The sequence below is a fragment of the Mugil cephalus genome, chromosome 7 (genome assembly GCF_022458985.1).
Source record: "Mugil cephalus isolate CIBA_MC_2020 chromosome 7, CIBA_Mcephalus_1.1, whole genome shotgun sequence".
Lineage (NCBI taxonomy): Eukaryota > Metazoa > Chordata > Actinopteri > Mugiliformes > Mugilidae > Mugil > Mugil cephalus.
In genome coordinates this window covers 22,890,514-22,909,934 of record NC_061776.1, presented here as the reverse complement: position 1 = coordinate 22,909,934, position 19,421 = coordinate 22,890,514, and the positions used below count along the sequence as shown (strand labels likewise).

The 19,421-nt window shown below is 42.0% G+C and overlaps 2 protein-coding genes across 2 annotated transcripts; both read left to right on the top strand.

Moving 5' to 3' along the window:
* Positions 1-6,685: 6,685 nt before the first annotated feature.
* On the top strand, positions 6,686-13,901 carry LOC125010394 (cysteine/serine-rich nuclear protein 2-like). The gene is made up of 5 exons (XM_047588985.1): positions 6,686-6,842; positions 9,231-9,451; positions 11,336-11,598; positions 11,691-11,993; positions 12,532-13,901. Exons 2-5 carry the CDS (start codon positions 9,232-9,234, stop codon positions 13,462-13,464), a joined length of 1,719 nt encoding a protein of 572 aa, XP_047444941.1. The 5' UTR covers positions 6,686-6,842; position 9,231; the 3' UTR covers positions 13,465-13,901.
* Positions 13,902-14,354: 453 nt separating this feature from the next.
* gorasp1a (golgi reassembly stacking protein 1a) lies at positions 14,355-19,372 on the top strand. The gene is made up of 9 exons (XM_047588986.1): positions 14,355-14,527; positions 15,172-15,252; positions 15,401-15,604; positions 15,725-15,811; positions 15,956-16,086; positions 16,593-16,725; positions 17,151-17,262; positions 17,352-17,495; positions 17,579-19,372. The coding sequence occupies exons 1-9, from the start codon at positions 14,465-14,467 to the stop codon at positions 18,052-18,054; spliced, it is 1,431 nt and encodes a 476-aa protein (XP_047444942.1). The 5' UTR covers positions 14,355-14,464; the 3' UTR covers positions 18,055-19,372.
* Positions 19,373-19,421: the final 49 nt, after the last annotated feature.

The following is a 19,421-nucleotide window of genomic DNA, read 5'->3' as shown; positions in this document are numbered from 1 at the left end:
TCAGAATCGGAGTCATTACGGGGCGTGTTTGCAGAGGAAACAATACCTCTGCATGGAACTGGATACTACTGCAACCAGTCAGAGTAAGTTTGTCGTAAACAAATTTAACTCCGTGGAACTGAGATGACGTGTCCATCACTGTGTAAAACCTGACCTGACCTGCTGGCTGACCTGGCAGATCTCTGGCCAGAGCAAAGCAATGATAATCCTAGCTCGTTTCCATTACAGGGAAAAAGATTTGCTGCTTTCTGTTGTGTCCAACTCCAACAAACTTCATCAAAACCAATGCACATCGAATAATACAGGCCTATGTCAAAATATCCAACTTCACAACGGAAATAATCAACTTACAGCGTGGTAGAAAATGATATTGATCTCTACAGTTGATGCCCCTGTTCATTCAGGCCGTGATGGGATGGAGGCAGCCATCTACACTGAGCTTCAAAAGCCAGACATTATAGAGGATTCATCCATCAAAGAAGTTATTCAGACCAAGCTGTGTTACTGCTGCTTGTCTCTATTCCGCCAAATAGGCCAAAATATGTGTTAATTGCTCAAAAATAACGTAGTCTGTGTCTTGTCAGTTTCACTTTATGCTTCCTGAAAATCACTAGAACTCCAGTACAATAAAATAAATTATAAAGAATTAATGAGAAAGAAAAAAAAAATTTCAAGTGAGACCTGCCCCGACACACCAGTCAGATGTTTAACCCTTAACAGGGAGCACCCTGACATATGTGGAAATTCTACATTTCAATCCTAGAGCACTACTGTATTGCTATTGTACATTTTTCATTTTATTTTTCATCTTCATGCAGAAAATCAAGATGAATGAATTTACCATGTATGGTTCTGTGAACAAATGTAAATATGGATTTAGACCATTAGAATATAAGTGTTGATTCAGGCATTTGCCAACATACACATTATCACATTAAACAACGTTAGGCCTTGCAGACCATATATGACTCTGATTTGACCTAAGAATGGTGCCTTTTTAATTTAATTGAAAGTGTGTGCTGTAGTTACCAAATATGGTTCATCACCTTATAAAGACAAAAACACAAATAAAAATATATATGGATGTAAAGTTACAGGTTAAGCACATAAACAATAGGAATTTGTCACTTCCTAAAATAGTCCTTTTTTTATGAAATAAATAATAAAGATCACATATTCAGTGTTAGAGGGTGTCGAATAGATAATTATCATTATAAATAGCCTGCAGCCTCAGCGGAGGAAGTGGCTCATTCATTGTGTCATGGACAAAAACAAAAAAGTCTCCCACTATCATGTAGACACCAGAAGATGGCGCCACAGTAACATGCCTCCTCACGTTCTCAGTGCTGTGGTTAAAGGGCATCTCAGCTGGTCTCTTGTTGACAGAAGGTTGTTGAACATTGCCTGCTCTACAGTTTGTCATGTGCACATAGCACTAAAGGATTGTCGTACAGCATGACACACATCAAATGCACCTCCTCCAATACATCTTAACACGTTGTACAAATACATAACTACACGACAAGAAACGGCATGGTGAGAAATCCCTGAGAGAAATAAAAAGCTCATCCACTGTCTAACAGTTGTGTTGTCAGCTTTGAATGCATGTGTTTTGCCAGCTGCAGTGGAAGAAGAGGGACTGAGTGCACAAAAGGGGGGGGGGGGGTCCGACAGTCTCACCCACACGGTTCGACAGAACAGTTAGTCCTGGCCTGAACAGCTGAGAACAGAGCAGGTCTCCTTCCTCCTCTTTCTGCTGCTCGCTCCTGCAAAAGCCTCACATGGGGCCACATGTGACGGCCAACACCAACAGCGGAGTACACTGTGCTGGAACTCGGAGTGCACAGGAGCTCCCACCGCAGGGCGGACAGCCAGGCGCAATCAGCCGTGGCAACATGAGAGCAGGGACACACTCACACAACTTTCACAGTCTTTGATTGTGCATGCGCAAGAAAGCCGACACAACAGAAACATAAAGGAATCCATCTCTGCTCACTGATGCGTTTTACTGCAGCACCCAGATGGGGAAAAAAAAAAACGGGGAAAAAAAAAAACTTGTGGGTTCACGTTGCATTACACGAGAGAGTTTGTAAGAAAGGTCGCCACAGCTCTCTTGTTGACAAGAGGCTCATTGTTGAAGGGGGGGAATGTCAAACCCAATCATACAGCTGCCTCGCTGTTACAGCTTGAGCTGCTCACATGCAGCTACAGATAAGATCACTTCTGTTGAACACTGTACTTCTGTAACCTACTTTGCACTCCGTGCTGCAGCTTGACTTGCTTTGGCAACAATACAGCAATATTACAGCTAACATGCAAATGTAATGTGCATATTAATTACTTGCTTAAAAAGCACTGATCTCTTTCACGTCAGCTTCTCAGTCTACATGTAGCACCCAATATGCTGTCACCCCATTAGCTCTGCTACACAAATAAAGTGTCTCTCTTGGACCAGCCTCAAGTTTATGCAGTCACACTCTTGGCTTAGGGCCAGGTGCTGCCATTAGAGAGCCACAGGAAGCTCTCTGGTGTCTCCCCCTGAACAGAAACCACCGCACAGACAAAGGGATGGCAGTTGACATATCACTTAAGGAGTCACTATGGTGAAATTGTAACCAGAGTCTTTATCTGATGGCATTTCTACAGTGGAGAAAGTTTCCTTCCCCAGCTATACTTCTGTCACACCATCTGAGGGTTTATAACACCTCATTTCTTTGAAAACTTTTTTTACTGTGAAGAGTCTGAAAACATTTGAGCAGGTCTCTGCCTGTGCTGTTTTGCTGCTTTGTTTAAACTGATAGTTACGTAAGTGTGGTTTTATGAGGTACTTATCTATTGTCAGTAGTAGATGGTGGTCGGAACACACCCGGTTTAAAGAAGCACACAGTAATGGCATGGAAGCCAAGCAATGAACGGCTGACTACGAGGTCACCAGCAAATCATGCAAAAACGCAACAAGGTCTCTGTCACTTTAATTGTGCGCTACATTGAAAATATTACGACGGCCTCACCTTGCCATTAGACATGTTCCTGAACCACTACATAACTACGTAGTGGCGACTTTGAAATGAGCACGTTTCACTATATAGGCTACATGTTTGGATACAATAGACCTATGCCTTTAAAAAGTATGTCTAACTGGCTCCAACAGCAGATTACTGAAGCCATGTACTGATCCATTTACCATTACACATGACACAATGTTACACAATGTTGCTAAAAATACCAAAATCAACAAAGAAGGAACTAAGGTTGACACACAGCGTTGGTCAGCATGGTGGTTTCCATTGCTTGTGTGGCAAGAGATGTTGTCTGGAGAATATCTGATGAAGTGTTGATATAAAATGGAGACATTACTGATTTATAATTAGTCACACTGCAATGTAGTACATTGTTACATTGCATATCAGACTGTTTACATGTTTACAGCCTGTCTGATATTCAGCATATCCTCGAAGAGAGAACATCTTACACAGTCACTGTGTTTGTGCTCATTTCACCAGCAAAAAAAATGGTCAAACCATAGCCGCAAAGTTACGATAAAACACACGATCCAACTTTTAAACTCTCAATATCAGTAAATAAAAATGATCTCCAAACGTTAGCTTGGTGTTCATTTAGTTTTAGATGCTATTGGGATTTGCTTAAAGTTTGAGATTAAAGAATTCTGCAAGCAACACTTGCAAAGATGAGCAAATCCGAAGTCAGAATCATGTAGAACGCCACTGACGTAAAAAACCATTACAGTAATGACTGCACAGATGATGACAACGCAGATGATGATGATGATGACAGACGAGGTGAGGATAATGATTCACCGGCTATATTTGCCCTTGTGACCATGGTGACGATTGTCAAAATATGACATCAGTGGCTTTTTGAAAAGGAGCTGACTCATGTATATGTGACATTACCAGATGAACAGCAGAGTATATCTATCTATCTATCTATCTATCTATCTATCTATCTATCTATCTATCTATCTATCTATCTATCTATCTATCTATCTATCTATCTATCTATCTATCTATCTATCTATCTATCTATCTATCTATCTAATTAGACTACACACAGCCTGCTACTACCTGATCCTTCCTGTTGTGCCCAGGAAAGATGAGTCTGGCTTCTTAAAGGGGGTGAATCCCTGCTATAGTAACCACACCAAGGACGGCGGAACTGGGGCAGAGTTTCACATCCCCGGAGCCTTGTCAAACTTTGTCAGTATATTCGCTGTATGCGGGCCATCGCTGGCACAGCTTGACTGAGAAAACGGGGCCACAAGAGCCAGTGGCAGCAACCTGAGAGGCTGCCAGAATGTAGGTTAATTCTAAGTTATGTAACATGGACTGTGGACTGAAAGCGTAGTAATGGTTTACCCTCGCTGTTGTCTCAGTTAGACGCAGGATATGGCTGCAGGACAACATGAATGAAAGCAGCCCCGAAATAATGAATCACTTGGGCACAATTTGTCAGCGCTTCATTGTGATTTACATGACATGTGAATGGCAATGGATCTGAAAAAAAAAAAAAAAAATGGAAAGAAGTCAGGTCAGGAGTCTGGTTCGGTTTACACCCCCATGGCAGCACTGATGAAGCGAATGATACAGGAACAAATGTGACAGAGTAGCTTTGTGTTTTAGTGTAGAAACAGAGCCAAAAATTAACATTGAGTGAAATATCATTTGAGTGAAATAGTAATTTCGCTTCATGACTCAACTCTCCATGTTTGGTGCTGCACTAGTGCGGACTGAAAAGGATCCTGATGCATTACAAAGCAACAAAGTCACAGTGTGCATGGCAACAGCCTGCAAAAGGAAACAGGAAACTCCAACTGTATTGCACAGATGTATTTCTATCCAGGCAGTGTGATTGTACTATTAATAGCCTCCTAGCCTCACGTAGCACTTCGATCATGTGTTATGAGTAAGCCACACCAGGAAGTCAGAGAGGATACACAGATACCTTATATCAAACATCCGCCGTTAGATCAATACAGGTAAAAGTCCAGTTAAAGTGAAGGATAAATCTTGGTTATTTAATGTGCTGTTTCATTATATTAATTCCCCCCTTTTTTTGCAGCACTGCCTCACTGGTGTTTAGTGGAAGTCAGTGGAGCACACACATGCGATGCACCGTAGTGACCCCAGCCAAAGTGGGTCACAGACTCATCTCATAACACACTTCCACCGAGTGCTGAGGTCAAGACGAGCTGTCTGTCCTCTGGCCAGCAGTATTTGGACCATCAGATATTAAGGCTGTTGGTATAGGCTGTTTTTGTTCAAACAAATACACTGATGTGTATCAACACGGGGGGTTCAAAGCTCAAGCTCAGGAGCATTTTGGGCATGTCCCTCTTTCTGCTCATCTGTCTGTCCATCTGTTAATCTAACGCTCTGTTTGTCTGTCTCCCTCAGCGCTGAGCTTCATTTACCTCCCAGTCGGGGACACGGAGTAGCCTGTGATTATCTTTAAAAGCAGAGACACTGGAATGTTAATCCAGACGCTTTACTTTTTCTCACTCAGTCTCCTTGCTGTAAAAAAAAAAAAAAAAAAAAAAAAAGATCTCAGTTTGGATGGATGGTTCAAAATGAGTGTGTGTGTTTATGTGTACATAGATACATTTTAATCGCTGACCACATCTGTTTTTGAGGAGTGCAGCATGACGGCAGGGAAGAGGATTGTTGTTTCTTGAGTAGAAGAGGCAGAGGCTTTACACCCAAATCCATAATCCTGTCTATCCACAGCTTCTCTACGATGCAGCAGTGGGAGAATCTGAATACACAACTGCAGGATTCGTATAACAGTAAAATAGCATGAATGCCAAGGAATGTGAGTCACCTTTAATAAGTTTGAGCTTCATTTATACAATTTTACAAATGTTTACACTGACACAAAAGACAGTAAGGTTTTGAAAGAAATAATTCACGCACTGTCATGAGATTTGAATACTACTGAACTTCATTTTGGTTTCACTTTACTTTCCATTATTTTTTTGTTTTTGTTGTTGTTTTCCAAATGTAACTGGTTGCCTGTTAAAAATATTAAACACAAATTGATTGAAGTACACTCTATGGCTATACGGTCACATGTCCTTTCACGTGCATAATGCTGCCTGATTGCCTTCTGACAATAATCATCAGCTGAAGGTTTAAAGGTTATTTATTTTCCACATCTCTAGTGGCAACAGCGCAGTATGAACACAACAGACAGGAATCTGTGGGCAGTCATGAACGTCTCCCGCCTCTGCGCGTGTCACCGTCTGCGTCAGGACAAACAGGGGAGCTGCAGAGACTAATTATGAGCGGCAAGAGGATACATATCCCGCGACTTCTGGTTTTGTTGGTCATAGTAGTGATAAACCGGTCAAACCGATATTAAGCTAACAGCGTTGATGAATGTTAAGGTAAAGGTATGGAGAGGCTCCAGCTGAGGATAAATGTTGAAAATGACTTAACTGTCACACACTGTTGGATTTAATTAATAATAAAACGCCGTTATAACAGTTCATTCCGAGGTCAAACACTGTGGCACCTAGATATGTATTTAAATCAATAAAATTAAAACGCTCTTGGTGTTTCATGAAGCGGACTAACTGTGATACTTGATAGCTATGCGGACAGTTATGCGCAGGCGCGAGGTCTCTTGTAACTGGAATGGGGTGAACTATCTTGCTGCTCGGCTTCGTGTCTTTGGGAGCTCCCAGCCAGCCCTCTCACGTTCACACTGGTACTACTGTGTAGTCTCACATAAACACAATGCTCAGCTGGCTGGAGCACGGACAAGACCCATAACTCCGTGTCAAATTCAGCACTCTTTCTTATTATGCTGCCTTTTACTTCTTGGTGAGTAATGAATAAGTAATATATATAATTTTTTTAACAGAGGCTTCTTTCATTAAGTTGGAGTTGTTATACTTTCTAATAGAATTGTGGTATTTTATGTCAATGTTTACATACTGGATATTTTAGAGAAATGTGGCCATAGGTAGTGGGCAGTTGTTGTTAATTTTGCTGTCACTACGTTTCAAATTTACACGTTAACACTGAGGGATTAGTAATTGTTCAGATGTTTACAGAAACTTCTTAACACAAGGACTCTGACTGAGTGCCTGTGTGTGTATCTCTCTCTCTCTCTCTGTGTGTGTGTGTGTGTGTGTGTGTGTGTGTGTGAGTGTGTGTGTGAGAGAGACAGAGAGAGAGAGAGAGAGAGAGAGAGAGAATGTGTGTTTGTGTGCTGTGGTGCTGTGGAAGTTTGCGGTGGATTAAACGAGACTGTAGCCTCAAGTGTTAGTGCCGTGCTGCGGGTTAACAGTGTTGTCATTGTAGCTGACATGTTCGCCGTGTGAGCGTCTCCCTCCGCCAGAGGTGAAGAGGTCAGCTGCCTAATGACTGCCATTGCGCCCAACCGGAAACTACTCCTCCAATGAAAAAAAAAAAGAAAGAAAAAAACCGTGTCACATCCGCGCAGCATTCCTGTGGGGATTTAACAACAGTGACCTTGCTGTGCGACACGCTGGTTCAGTTTTCAAGTTGTGTCAGAAATGTATAAAAACAACAACAACTACGGAATAGTTTTAACCACTTCAGTATATTAACACAGTATAGATCCACCTTCTGTTTTCACGTGGACGCGCACGTGCATTTCGTGCAGCTGCTGCTTTGATCGTTTAAATTATTGATGTGGTCTCAGAGGATACCTACATGCACAGTTAGGCATTTCCATCCTGTCAGATAGGAGACAATGTTGTTTTTTTCATCAGTCATTTTATCTGTAGGAGCATGGAACAGCCATGCAGATAAAGTATTTCATGTAGCACCAGGCTCCACTGTGTAAACAGTGTAATAGCACCAGAGGATCAGCTGTCTCTTGTTTCACCTCATATTTGCTGATGGATCCAGGAAGTCGCTCAGTCTGAGTGCATGCACGCACACATACATGCATGGACACACACACACACAAGCACGCACACACACACACACACAAACACACACACACACACACACACACACACGCTCACTGGTTCAAGGTGTTTGCTCACTGCAGTTCTATTGTGCATAAACGGGTGATGGTGGAAGGCCTGTCAGCGCAGTTGACAATCAGAAATGTCATCGCTTTACCCGGTGTATGCAAATGTTGTGAGCTGTTTTTAGTGACTTGTTATTTCCCAATGTTCTCTCTGGGACTTCAGTCAAACATGGTGTAAATCCTGGTCGGATGTTGTGCTACTGTTACTTATTGGATCATAATGGTGTTTACAACAAGGTTGTATCCAGCCCACACCCTGAATCTAAACGGAAACAAATGGGAAACTTTTCCAAATGTAAATATTTTGTTTGTTTATTTACACTATTTAAGAGCTTTGAACTGCTGTGCAGACTAAACATTTAAATTATGTCAGTTCTACTGTGCGTTTTCTCTACATTACGACATTTTGTGGTACAAGCTGATGAATCCATTAACTACCATTGGCTGATTAATAAAAATGATATTTTTGCAGCTGTAAATTAAGCAGTGAATTAGACAATCAAAAGTTACTAATATTTACTAAAGATTTAAATCAAACTGTGCTTAAAAAGTTAGACTTTTTGCCGGCTCTATTTTTCAGCACCGTTCGCCTCTGTAGTTTTATAAACCCTCGCCAAGTTTTGCAACTCTCAAATAACTCGCATTTGGATTTATTCTCTGTGTTCGTATCCAAAAATAGCAGCCACTTGCACCACTTACACCCCCGGCCCTTTGCGTACAACCATTGGCCGGCCCGTTTCCATGTATTCTTCAGAAAAAACTTGAGGAATCACTGGAATGTTAATTACTCTGTAGGGAAAAGAAGAAGAGATGTTGATTTTTTTTTACTCACTAAAGTGTACAGCTGGTTGTAAGAGAAAGTACAGTTTCCGTATTTGTACACTCCTGAAACATCACTTTGTGTGATTATCACTATTAAGATGTAATTAGCCTAAACAAACTTGTAGCCTGAAACCGGCTCAACCAGCAGAAGTACAGCTTTCATCAGGAACCACCTCTCATTCCTCTGGCTGGCATTTTCAAAAGGTGCTGCTGTGTAATTTTGTGTTAAATAAACTCAGAACACACGTTGCTGTGTTCCTGAATTGTTGTTAATTCATTGATACACATAAAGTCCATGCATTGCCTTTCTTAGATTGAGTTTTTATTTGCACGGTGCGTCAATTATTTAAAACAATGTCCCTGTTTCTTTTGTGTTCATGCAGAATGTATATGAACCGCCACAGCCAAACAATGAGAGGCACCGCCAAGAGAAAGTTTGCAGAGGTAGATGAAGATCCATGCTACTCCTCATCCTCCTCCTCCTCGCCCCCATCCTCTCTCTCCTCCCCTGCCTCCTCAGAGTGGGAGTCCGACGGGGAGACCAGCTCATGTGGAAACCGAGATTTCACACCTCACAGTCCTTCTACGCCCAACAGTTTGCCTAGTAAGTCTGCAAACCCGGGGTCTGGTTTTTCAGTCTTTCAAATAATGCAAACCTCTTCCTTAGCTGTCCGTTTTCCCATCAGAGTTTTATAGGAGTGTCTCTTATCACCCGGCAGCAGCTCAGTTATGACTGGCTGATATGAAAACGCTAATCTTAGGGCCGTTCTAGATAGTACATGCAGAATGATTCGCTCTGGACTGTCCGCCGAGTTGTGTGGAAGATCATTTGCCTGAACAATAACAAGTTGTGGAATGAATTTGGATAGCAGGGTCTCTTTGATCAACTAATATCAAATGTCTTTATTCAGACGTCACACACCAGCACATTTCAGCTCTCATCACTTATGAGTGGATGCCAAGGCTATATGGTATCATTTTAAACCATTCTCACAACCGTTCTTCTTATACCTTCAAACTCTACCCAGAATAACCGTTAATTGGTAAAAAAAAAAAAAAAAACAGCAGGAAGAGCAACAGAGGAGGGGTGTCCCACCCAGAATTACTAAACATGCAATGGTGCTCATTTGACTTTGAACACAATTATGGACAGATTGTAAAATTATATGACAAGTAGAAAAGAAAATTTCTAGGTACTCTAAGTGCCAGCAGACAGAGACAATGCGAGCCATATAACCTCATCTGCACTATAACGATCAGGAAGGAGAAACACAGCACATAAAAAGCAGCAGAAGGAAACAGATTGATGACAACAACAACAACATGCGCATGAGAGAGAGTGAGAAAAGAGGAGAAGCAGGAAGTCCAAGAGGACAATAATCCAGGGTATTTTGAATGAGGCATCTACAGTGAAAGGAGGTCCTGCAGGAGAAGCTAGAGTCCAACAGAGATAAAGTAAGAGGACAGGGAGGAGGAAGTAGGCAGAGCCAGAGGAGAGAAAGAGCTGTGCACAGTGCAGTCACTTGCATGCAAACAAACAGAGGATTAGAGAGATTTCACAAAGTTTACATTGTGCTCTTAGACAGGACAAACATGCCCTGTATTCTAAGTATAAGGTTTAATAGAGTCTTCAGCCGAGGCTGAGTGGGTCACAGTTGTTTACTGACTTTTGCAGCTAGAGTTCAGCCTCAGTTATGTGTGAAGGTCAGACAATTAGTTGAAGCCAAACTGTTTCTCTAAACAGTAACCTGATGGACACTGGAGACCTAACTGTCACTAGCATTGTCGTAAATGTCCACATTACAGTAGTGAGACACTTATTTCTTCACGCTGTGTAATGTTGTCACTGCCCATTGTTGCAATACACTCCTTTCTTGGTATTTCCTTTCCACATGTACAGTATGTTCAACTATTGGCCTCAGCCAGTGCACTGAAGCACCTGTAGTGTGTCCCCTGGTGGCCACTCAGAAATCTGAAAAGTCTTTGTCAGGGTTCAGGGCCCATATTATTCAGGAAGCTTAAAATAGTTTCAAGGAAGTTAAATTAGGCCTAAACACCCTTCTGCTGTGGATTAATGTAGTACTTGGTATCTTGGTATGTATCTATGTATAACACTGTAGGGTTTATGTGTATACCTATGTCACTAATGTAATAAATTTTAACTTCTTTAACACATCTCTTAAAGTTCAGTATAATTTGAAAAGTTAAATGAAGCTCTTGAAAAAAATCAAAGTCGAAAGTCAAATCCAGTATTTTGGTCCGAATCATCTTTTTTTTCTATAGATTGCTTCTGCCTGTAAACCATTTCTTGGTGGTTCCTACAAAGTCAGGACACCTTGTAGGTTGAAACAAAAACATTTGTTTCTAGTCCTACAACTAAAACCAAAAACCCATCATGTGATACACAGCACTAGATCAGAAATGCACCTGACAGGTCTTCATTCACTTCACTTCATGTTTTTGTTCTCTGTTTTCTTAACACTAACAGTTCGGTCCATCCTGAAGAGGTCAAAGCTTGAGAAGAGACAGAGCAATGTGCGTTTTGACCAGGTGACAGTGTTCAGTTTCCAGCGCTGCCAGGGCTTCATCAGTGTGCCCAGCCGAGGAGGTGCCACCCTAGGCATGGTACGGAGGCACAGCGCTCTCCAAAGGTACACCGTGGCGGAGCATGCACTGGAACAACGACACAGGCGCAGAGAGAGGCTCAGAAAAAGGCTGAGAGCAGAGAGGCTCGAGGCATTGAAACATAAAGTAAGTTATTTATCTCTGGGGACAAAATAAAGTATCCATCTACCTGTGCTTGTGTAGCAGTTTTCTTATTTTATATGTTGTGTTGATTCCAGCTGATCACCAGTGGGGCCATCGGCCAGCGGGATGCAGATAGGCTCACCGTGGATCAAGTCCCAGATGACGACACTGACGTTCACATTAGTGACACCGAACCGGAGGACGGAGGTTTTGTTCAGCCGTACTCTTCCAAACAGAGGCAAGCCCTCCTCCAGTCAGCTGGAGTGAAGTCAATTGACCGGGAGGAGAAGAGGCAGCTTCATGCCCTGCGGCTCTCCAGAGAGGCCTGTGGATGTGACTGCCAGGGCTTCTGTGAGCCGGAGACGTGCGCATGCAGTCTGGCAGGCATAAAGTGCCAGGTACAATGCTTCATCACTATATACATGTATATACATCAAAGTGGGACACAACGTAAAGGAAGTGAAAAGTCACCGTAGCTGTGGCCAAGACGCATCACAGAGTTGTTTCTTTTTTGTTTGTTTTTTTCTGCAGCAAACAGTGGTAAAACTACAATAAACTACAATAGAGAACATGAAAATATAAAATGTTCAATCAATCTTAGAAGTCTTTTCAGCGAGTGTCCACTAATGAAACAGCATCAAATATGTTTTTTTTAGACCACATGTAGATTAAGGTTAAGTTGGGGTACGTCTTTCCTCTGCATCTATATTGGTTCTGACCCACATTGCCAATGTCATGACCTTAACTCAAGCCATGTGACCTATAACACTCTACATTCAACACGTTTTTTGTGTTTGTGTTTGAGCTGGTAGCATGTACAATATATCGGTCAGAATATTGGGACAGGTGGGACAGGCGATTGTTAAATTCAGGCTCTTGCACCAGTTGTTATTGAGTAATTTCTCACTTTCTCTATCCACTCTCTTTGACACACAGGTGGACCGCTTAAACTTCCCATGTGGCTGCACTAAAGACAACTGTGGAAACACTCAGGGACGAATCGAATTCGACTCCAGACGTGTGCGGACCCATTATATTCACACTGTCATGAGACTCGGACTGGAAAGGAGACTGCAAGATGAAACGCTAACACCAGAGGACCAAACAGAATTTCCAGAGGAGCTTCAAGAGTTTGAGGACCGAGACGAGGTCATCCCGGAGCAGAGTGGGCAGGACAAGAGCTGTCCATTTGGGTTTACCTTGGAGGAATACGACCTTCCTCTCACCATGCCTCCAACTCCTTCATTCCAATTCCCAGAGCGGTTGGTAGCGGAGGAGAACAGCTGCAGCAGTGACGCGACTGAGTCCTCTTGTTCCTCCTCTGACTGTGATGCAGGAGGGTGTCTCAGCGAGAATCAGAATTGTCCTGTAGTCAATGGAGGGTTGACTTGTGCTCTTAGTCTCAGTGACTCTGAAAATAATAACTTCTCTGTGTGCAGTCAACTGAGGCACGTAGGAGAACCAGTGAGGCAGCACAATGACAGCTCTGCCCCTCATAGCACAACCACTGACAGAGTGGGACCATGTCCAACGAATGCATTCAAAGACAATAAAAGCAGGACAGATTATCTGGATGACAATGCAAATCAAGCCAGGGACTTCTTTGACGACAGCTCTCTTGGAGGCTTCCCCAACACCCCATCCCCTACTGTGGACTATTCCTTAGGCAGATACCTGGACCTGAGTCTCTCCTCTGACTCTGACCTGGAGTTCTTCGACAGCGACTACCCCTCTGGACCAGTGCACAGCTCTTTCAAAGGACACAGACACCCAGACAGTTTCAGTCACCTCCAGCTGTTTAGCTCTGTTAATTTGCCACAGTACGAGTCGAGCACCCACCTCCTTGAGTCTCTGATCGGCCTGACCTAACCGAGCGCAGAGCAGATTTATTCAATGGAGTATTATAGGTGTTTTAAAGAATCCTTGTGCTATGAAGAAGGCCAGAGAGATAGAAAAGTAAAGAGCACCGCTTTAATGTATTTGTATGAATATTTAAATGTAAAAAAATATATTGATAAAACATGTTTTTCCTGCAGGTTATTTTTTTTTCTATTGCCTATAAATGATTTGCCTTTAAGAGAAATTACACTTAAGTAATTAATATATGTATTTTTATTTCTAAAACTTTTGTAACAATCTTTGACATTATTTAATTTCTTCTTTTTTTTTTTTTACTATGGTCGCCAAACATTGATAATGATAGTGTTCAAATTGTGAAAAGTTTTTAATAAATGCACTGTGCATTATCCTTGTTCAGAATATCTCTGTATTAGATTGAAAAAATAAAATATTTTTTATTTATTTAACCACTGGTTCGATGAGTCATTGCTTCTAAGGAACTTTAAGAAGAACATGACTTGGCGGAGATTGTGAACTTTGATAAATGATAAAGGTTTAACAGTGTATGATTCTCTGAGACAAGATGTAGCCCTCAGAGTTTTTTTTAATTGTACACCAATAGTGTTTGAATAGTGTTTGATACTGTTTGAAACATGAAAACATTTTCATTCCAAGAAAAGCAAAGGTGTACCAAGGGCCGCTGTAAAAAGTAAAGCATTCCAGTTTGTGTACATAAACATTATAAGACCCAGGAAGTGACTCAGATCAAGTCAATACAATAGAAAATCTAGTTTTCCAAAAACTATTAAAAAATAAATAAATACGAGTCCAACAAACACGTCACAGACTGATTATTTATGTGTGTGTCGGTGCTGTTTCTTTACGTTGGCTTGAGCGCATCTATCTGGGTTCGACAGCAGCAATGATCGATTACTTTGGGCCGCAAGCAAGATGGCCGCGACTTGTCAACCGTGATAAGTCTCAGTCGTTATTTTCTGATGATAATATTATTTAGTTGTCCCCGGCAGAAATGGGTTTATCTCAGAGTTCAGAAGTATCCGAAGGAGGGTCGTACGGATACCATGTGCACGGCGTAAGAGCGAGTTTTGATGTTTAAAGTGGAGCGGCTTATTATGACGTCTTACTGTATGCTAGCTGATAGCTAGCTTAGTAATTGCGTTATAACCTGATGAGGTGGCAGTATTAACCGCTTATTCTAAGAGGAAGAAATGATTCTACACACATATGCTTTTAAAGCATATGTTTAAATCGCACTTGTCTTAAATAAAAGTTTACAGCACCTCCGGGTCCACTGAGCCCTCACAGCTTCCTGGTGAATTACTGAATTCCTGGAGATAATAATAATTCATGTGTCGGAAAATTAAATAGTTTTTGGCGCAAGAGCAAACTAAAGTGGAACATTTCTTCCGTCAGTCGCTTTACGTTAACTCCAGTCTTTCCATACTGTAGTGTAAAACAGAACGAGTTAGCAGTGATAAATCGATAAGTAGATTAACCGATAAATCGATCTTCTTTCTGGGGACTGTTTTGTTGGCTAAACAGCAATTTGTATTAAGGAGTTTTAATAACACATTAATGTGCAATAACGTGTAATAGTCAACCAACAGCTTATTTACTTTATGCCAGTATTATTCTTAACACCTTGTGTTCTGCCCAGATGACCAAAGTTATATCAACTCTAAGCCTTTAACACGTTTCCTGCGCTGGTTTTGACAGGTGCAGCCAAATTCTCCAGCTGAACATGCTGGAGTGCAGCCTTTCTTTGACTTCATTCTGTCTCTGGACAACAAAAGACTTGTAAGTTTACTGAGAGTTGCATAGTATCTATTCAAGTAACTGACCATAGATTGTTATGATGCAAACTAGAAGAATATAAATAAAGGAAAGTGAACATGCACTTTGTTGCTATAATAACACATTTCAAACTCTTATTTGTTTGAACCAGAATGAGGAGAATGGTCTGCTCAAGGAGCTCCTGCAAGCCAACATGGAGAGAGCAGTGAAGATGGAGGTTTACAGCATTAAAACCACACAGGTTCGTGAGCTGGAGGTGGTGCCCAGTACCATGTGGGGAGGCCAGGGTCTGCTGGGGGCAAGCGTTCGCTTCTGCAGCTACCAAGGAGCCAATGAAAACGTTTGGCACGTTCTGGTGAGTTACCTGAAGAATCATGAATAGCTATTTACCTCACTGTCGAATCAGCCTCAGTAACCGTGCATGCACCAGTGCTTCACATTTGGTTTGTTATACACTAAAACCTCTTTCTCCCAGGATGTGGAAGCCAGTTCACCAGCTGCACTTGCAGGACTCCAGCCCCACAGTGACTACATTGTTGGAGCAGATCAACTGTTGCAAGATGTAAGGCACATTTTAAATTCTCACATCCCTGTTTGGTTAATTACAAATTGTGCTAGAGTTTGTTTGTAAGTGATGTATTATTATTAATATTGTAAGGTGCATATAAAGCCAATGTGAAGTTAATTCAGAGTTTCTGACTTGCAGTCAGAAGACTTCTTCTCATTGATTGAGACCCATGAAGGGAAGCCCCTGAAGCTACTGGTGTACAACACACTCACAGATGTCTGCAGAGAGGTGGTGGTCACACCCAATGGAGCATGGGGTGGAGAGGGCAGGTATGGGACCACACACAGAAACACAGGGAAAAACGAGTGATTTATGTTTGGTTTATACTGCTGCAAAGGATTTACGCAAATCTGATGCCGTACTGGCCTTCACCTTTTCAAACATTCATACTTGTGAACCGGTGTGTTGTCATTTTTAAATATAAGTTAAATAATGAATGTAAATAACTGCAACACTGAAAAGAGGGCAGGCATCTGAACAGATAGTTTCTTTGAAGCAAAAGAATTTTCCAAGAGAGTTTGCCATGAAACATTGTCTGGTGAGTTACATGCCAGGCACAGGTAAAGCGTACACAGCTATTACGTGCCTGTGGCATAGATCCAGTGCAGATGCATAAATCTAGCTTTACTGGAGAATACAATGTACATCACCTTGAGTTATACTTATACATAGGTGCTGTACTTTGTAGCTTGTACTTTGCACTTTAAAAGATAACAAAACCATTTTCCCCACACACATGTTCTCAAAACATTTCAATTTAAATGTTTGGTCTCAGTTTGGGTTGCGGCATCGGTTATGGCTACCTACACCGAATCCCTGCAAATCCTGACGTATCGCCTGTGAAGCCTCCTACCCATGTTCCTGAGGAGACGCCTCCTCCAGAGCTGCCAACACATGGATACACAGAGGTAAATGTTACTGTTGGTGTTATAACTAATAACTGTTATTATGCATCACAGCTGTCGTTACTACACATGCTGTGTGTGTATTTGTGTAAGATTTAGGACACACATGGAAGTAAACCGCTACTTGACTGATGAGCTGAGGGATACAACCACGTGGCCATAATTCAAGTTATTTAATAATGTATTTATTATTTGATACATTAGGTAATTGTTTTAAAAGTCAGAAGTGTTCCAGAGCACACAATGGCCTCTGGTGAATCAAACACGACAGAGGTTTAAATACACAGTAACAACTTCACCAACTTCCAAAATGTTTGGAGGAGACAACTGATTATTTCAAATTATGCAAAACAGTAAAATGTGGCAAATCGTCACATTTGAGCAGCCATCTGAAATGTTCAGCATTTCTCTTACCTCTTTGTTTCCAGGCGCCTCTGATTGCACCTTCGAGCCAAGGTGAAGATTTGTTAGATCTGGAGCACGTCGGCCCACAGGAAACTCAACTACTACCCCCTCCTGTTCAGAGAGTGATGGACCCTGGTCAGTTCAGAGAATCTGTGCGAGTCACTTAAGAGGACGATGAAACACAACCGTTAATAATCATTAACATGCTGTTTTCTCCCCCCCAGGCTTTACTGATTCTGAGGTGGCGGTGATGAACCCTGACCCTGCAGACCTGATGGACAGGCTGGATCTGTCCATGTCGTCCATCGACATGACCAACACCTCGCTGGCTATGCATGACGAGAAGGAGAATGACATATCTGGCATCGGTGAGTTCACTGCAGCAGTTTGTAAGAAAAAAATATGTATTGGAGTTGGAAAAGAAAACTGTACTTGATATCCTGTTGTGCAGAGGAGCTGGAGGACAGTGTCCTGCTCTCAGCGTCAACAGACAGCCACCAGAGTGAGCCAGCAGAGCTCAGCCCCCAGATCACCATGGACCTCACCGCTGCTCTCTCCTCCACCGAGAACTGGTCCGATTCGGGCGTCCCACCAGCTGAACCATCTCACCTGGTCGCCGATTCCTCAGATGCGCGAAGCTTTCTCATGGAGTCTAGAGAGAGCCAAAGTCCACCTCTGTCTCTTCCAGTAGAGTCCCCTGACCCTCCTGCTGAGCCCTCTGTCCCAGCTGTACACATTCCCAGCCCATCTCCAGTTGATCTCATCTCATCCCCGGCTGCTGATGAGCTGAATGCAGGCGACTCTCCGTCTCCGGCTGTGAAGGATGCAGCAGGGTCAGTGGAGGAGACTGCAGAGCCTCGAGATGCGGCTCACCAGTGTGACCATGAGCACGGTGAGGAGGAACCAGAGGAGTCACACTTCGAGTAAGATGGCGGCAGGCTACGCAGAAAGTACAGCGATGCAAACTTGAAGTTGACAATCAACCGGGGCTTCTCAGAGAAACACAGAATAGGCTGTCTTGAAAGGCTGTCCTACCCAAGCTGCATCATCAGTCAACGTTTCAACACTACAGCAACCAGCTACAGCATTAACAGAGTAGAAGAAACACTGCAGGCACTGTAGTAGTATCCTGTGTTTTTTAAACGTTTAGTTACTGTTTATTTTTAAGCCAAAAAGGTCAGAATGTTATCAGCGTTTTACCTTGTGTAGAACGAAATTCGATTTTACGGGTAATTAGAGTTTGCTTCTGCTACACCAACGAGACAAACTTGAATACTTCCAAAGACGAATGCATTCAAATACTACTGCAAGGCACAGCTGCACCTTCGTATCTCTAACACTATGGAAGGCTTCAGAAGCAACTAGGCTGCTACCGATTTAAACGAGTCGTGGTGCAGCGTTACATCTGTTAATATGTTTTATTATTACCCAGCTTTTAATTCTAAAATGCAGGGCTCTTTTATATGAAATCCCCTGTTTATTGCATTTCAAAGGGCTTTTGCTGGGTATGAGGGAAACGTTTGTACTGAATTTAACTGATCAGAACGTGTTTTTACTCCAGCATTGCAGGGTCACTATGTTTTTTTTTTTTTCATTAATTAGATTTTTCTTTTCTTTTAAGCTATGTGTCTTGTGAAACACACCTTTACTGCTGTATAGCTAGATTTACACAGCCACAACTTTAAAACCACCTTCCTAATATCGTTTAGTTTTTCCTTTTGCTTCTTGCACCAGAACGTTAGGGTTAGGGAATTGTATGGGGGGGGGGCTTGTTCCAGAGATACTTGATCAGTTTAAGTCAACAGCTTAAGACTCTAAATGACATCTTCATGAATACCAGGAGCATTAAATTAGCACAAGATCATTAATGGTATTCCCCTCATTGGTTTTAATGTTGTGGCTGATCCGTTCTTTCCCCTCATGTCTATTCAACTGTATTCTCACCTTTGTTTACTGTGATCTATGCAAACTAAATGGGAACCGCTTGTGAATCAATAGACAAGCGTTTGATAAATGTCTAGTAATATATTAGTACTCTGGATGAGTAATTGTGTCTTTGTAAGGGGCTTGTTAATATTTTTAATTGTGGAAGTCGGTGCTAGTATGTCAAACAAGGAAAAGTATTTTTGCAGGTATTTTATCAATGAATTGTATGTTTTATTAGGAACGAGTGCAGAGTCTTTTGATGAATGTGAAATGGGTGAATCTGTGATGGTTAAACAATCATATCACTTGACTGGAAAAAGAATGTGTCCCTTGTTTTTTTTTTTTTTTCCTTGCTTCACACTCCTGAA

Bases quoted from the DNA above. Each gene is read 5' to 3' on its own strand.
- gorasp1a (XM_047588986.1), top strand. From the start codon at position 14,465: ATGGGTTTATCTCAGAGTTCAGAAGTATCCGAAGGAGGGTCGTACGGA. The intron at 14,528-15,171 runs GTAAGAGCGAGT...TGGTTTTGACAG, and splicing joins ACGGATACCATGTGCACGGC to GTGCAGCCAAATTCTCCAGC. The intron at 17,263-17,351 runs GTCAGTTCAGAG...TCTCCCCCCCAG, and splicing joins TCAGAGAGTGATGGACCCTG to GCTTTACTGATTCTGAGGTG.
- LOC125010394 (XM_047588985.1), top strand. From the start codon at position 9,232: ATGTATATGAACCGCCACAGCCAAACAATGAGAGGCACCGCCAAGAGA. The intron at 9,452-11,335 runs GTAAGTCTGCAA...TAACACTAACAG, and splicing joins TACGCCCAACAGTTTGCCTA to TTCGGTCCATCCTGAAGAGG. The intron at 11,994-12,531 runs GTACAATGCTTC...TTTGACACACAG, and splicing joins TGGCAGGCATAAAGTGCCAG to GTGGACCGCTTAAACTTCCC.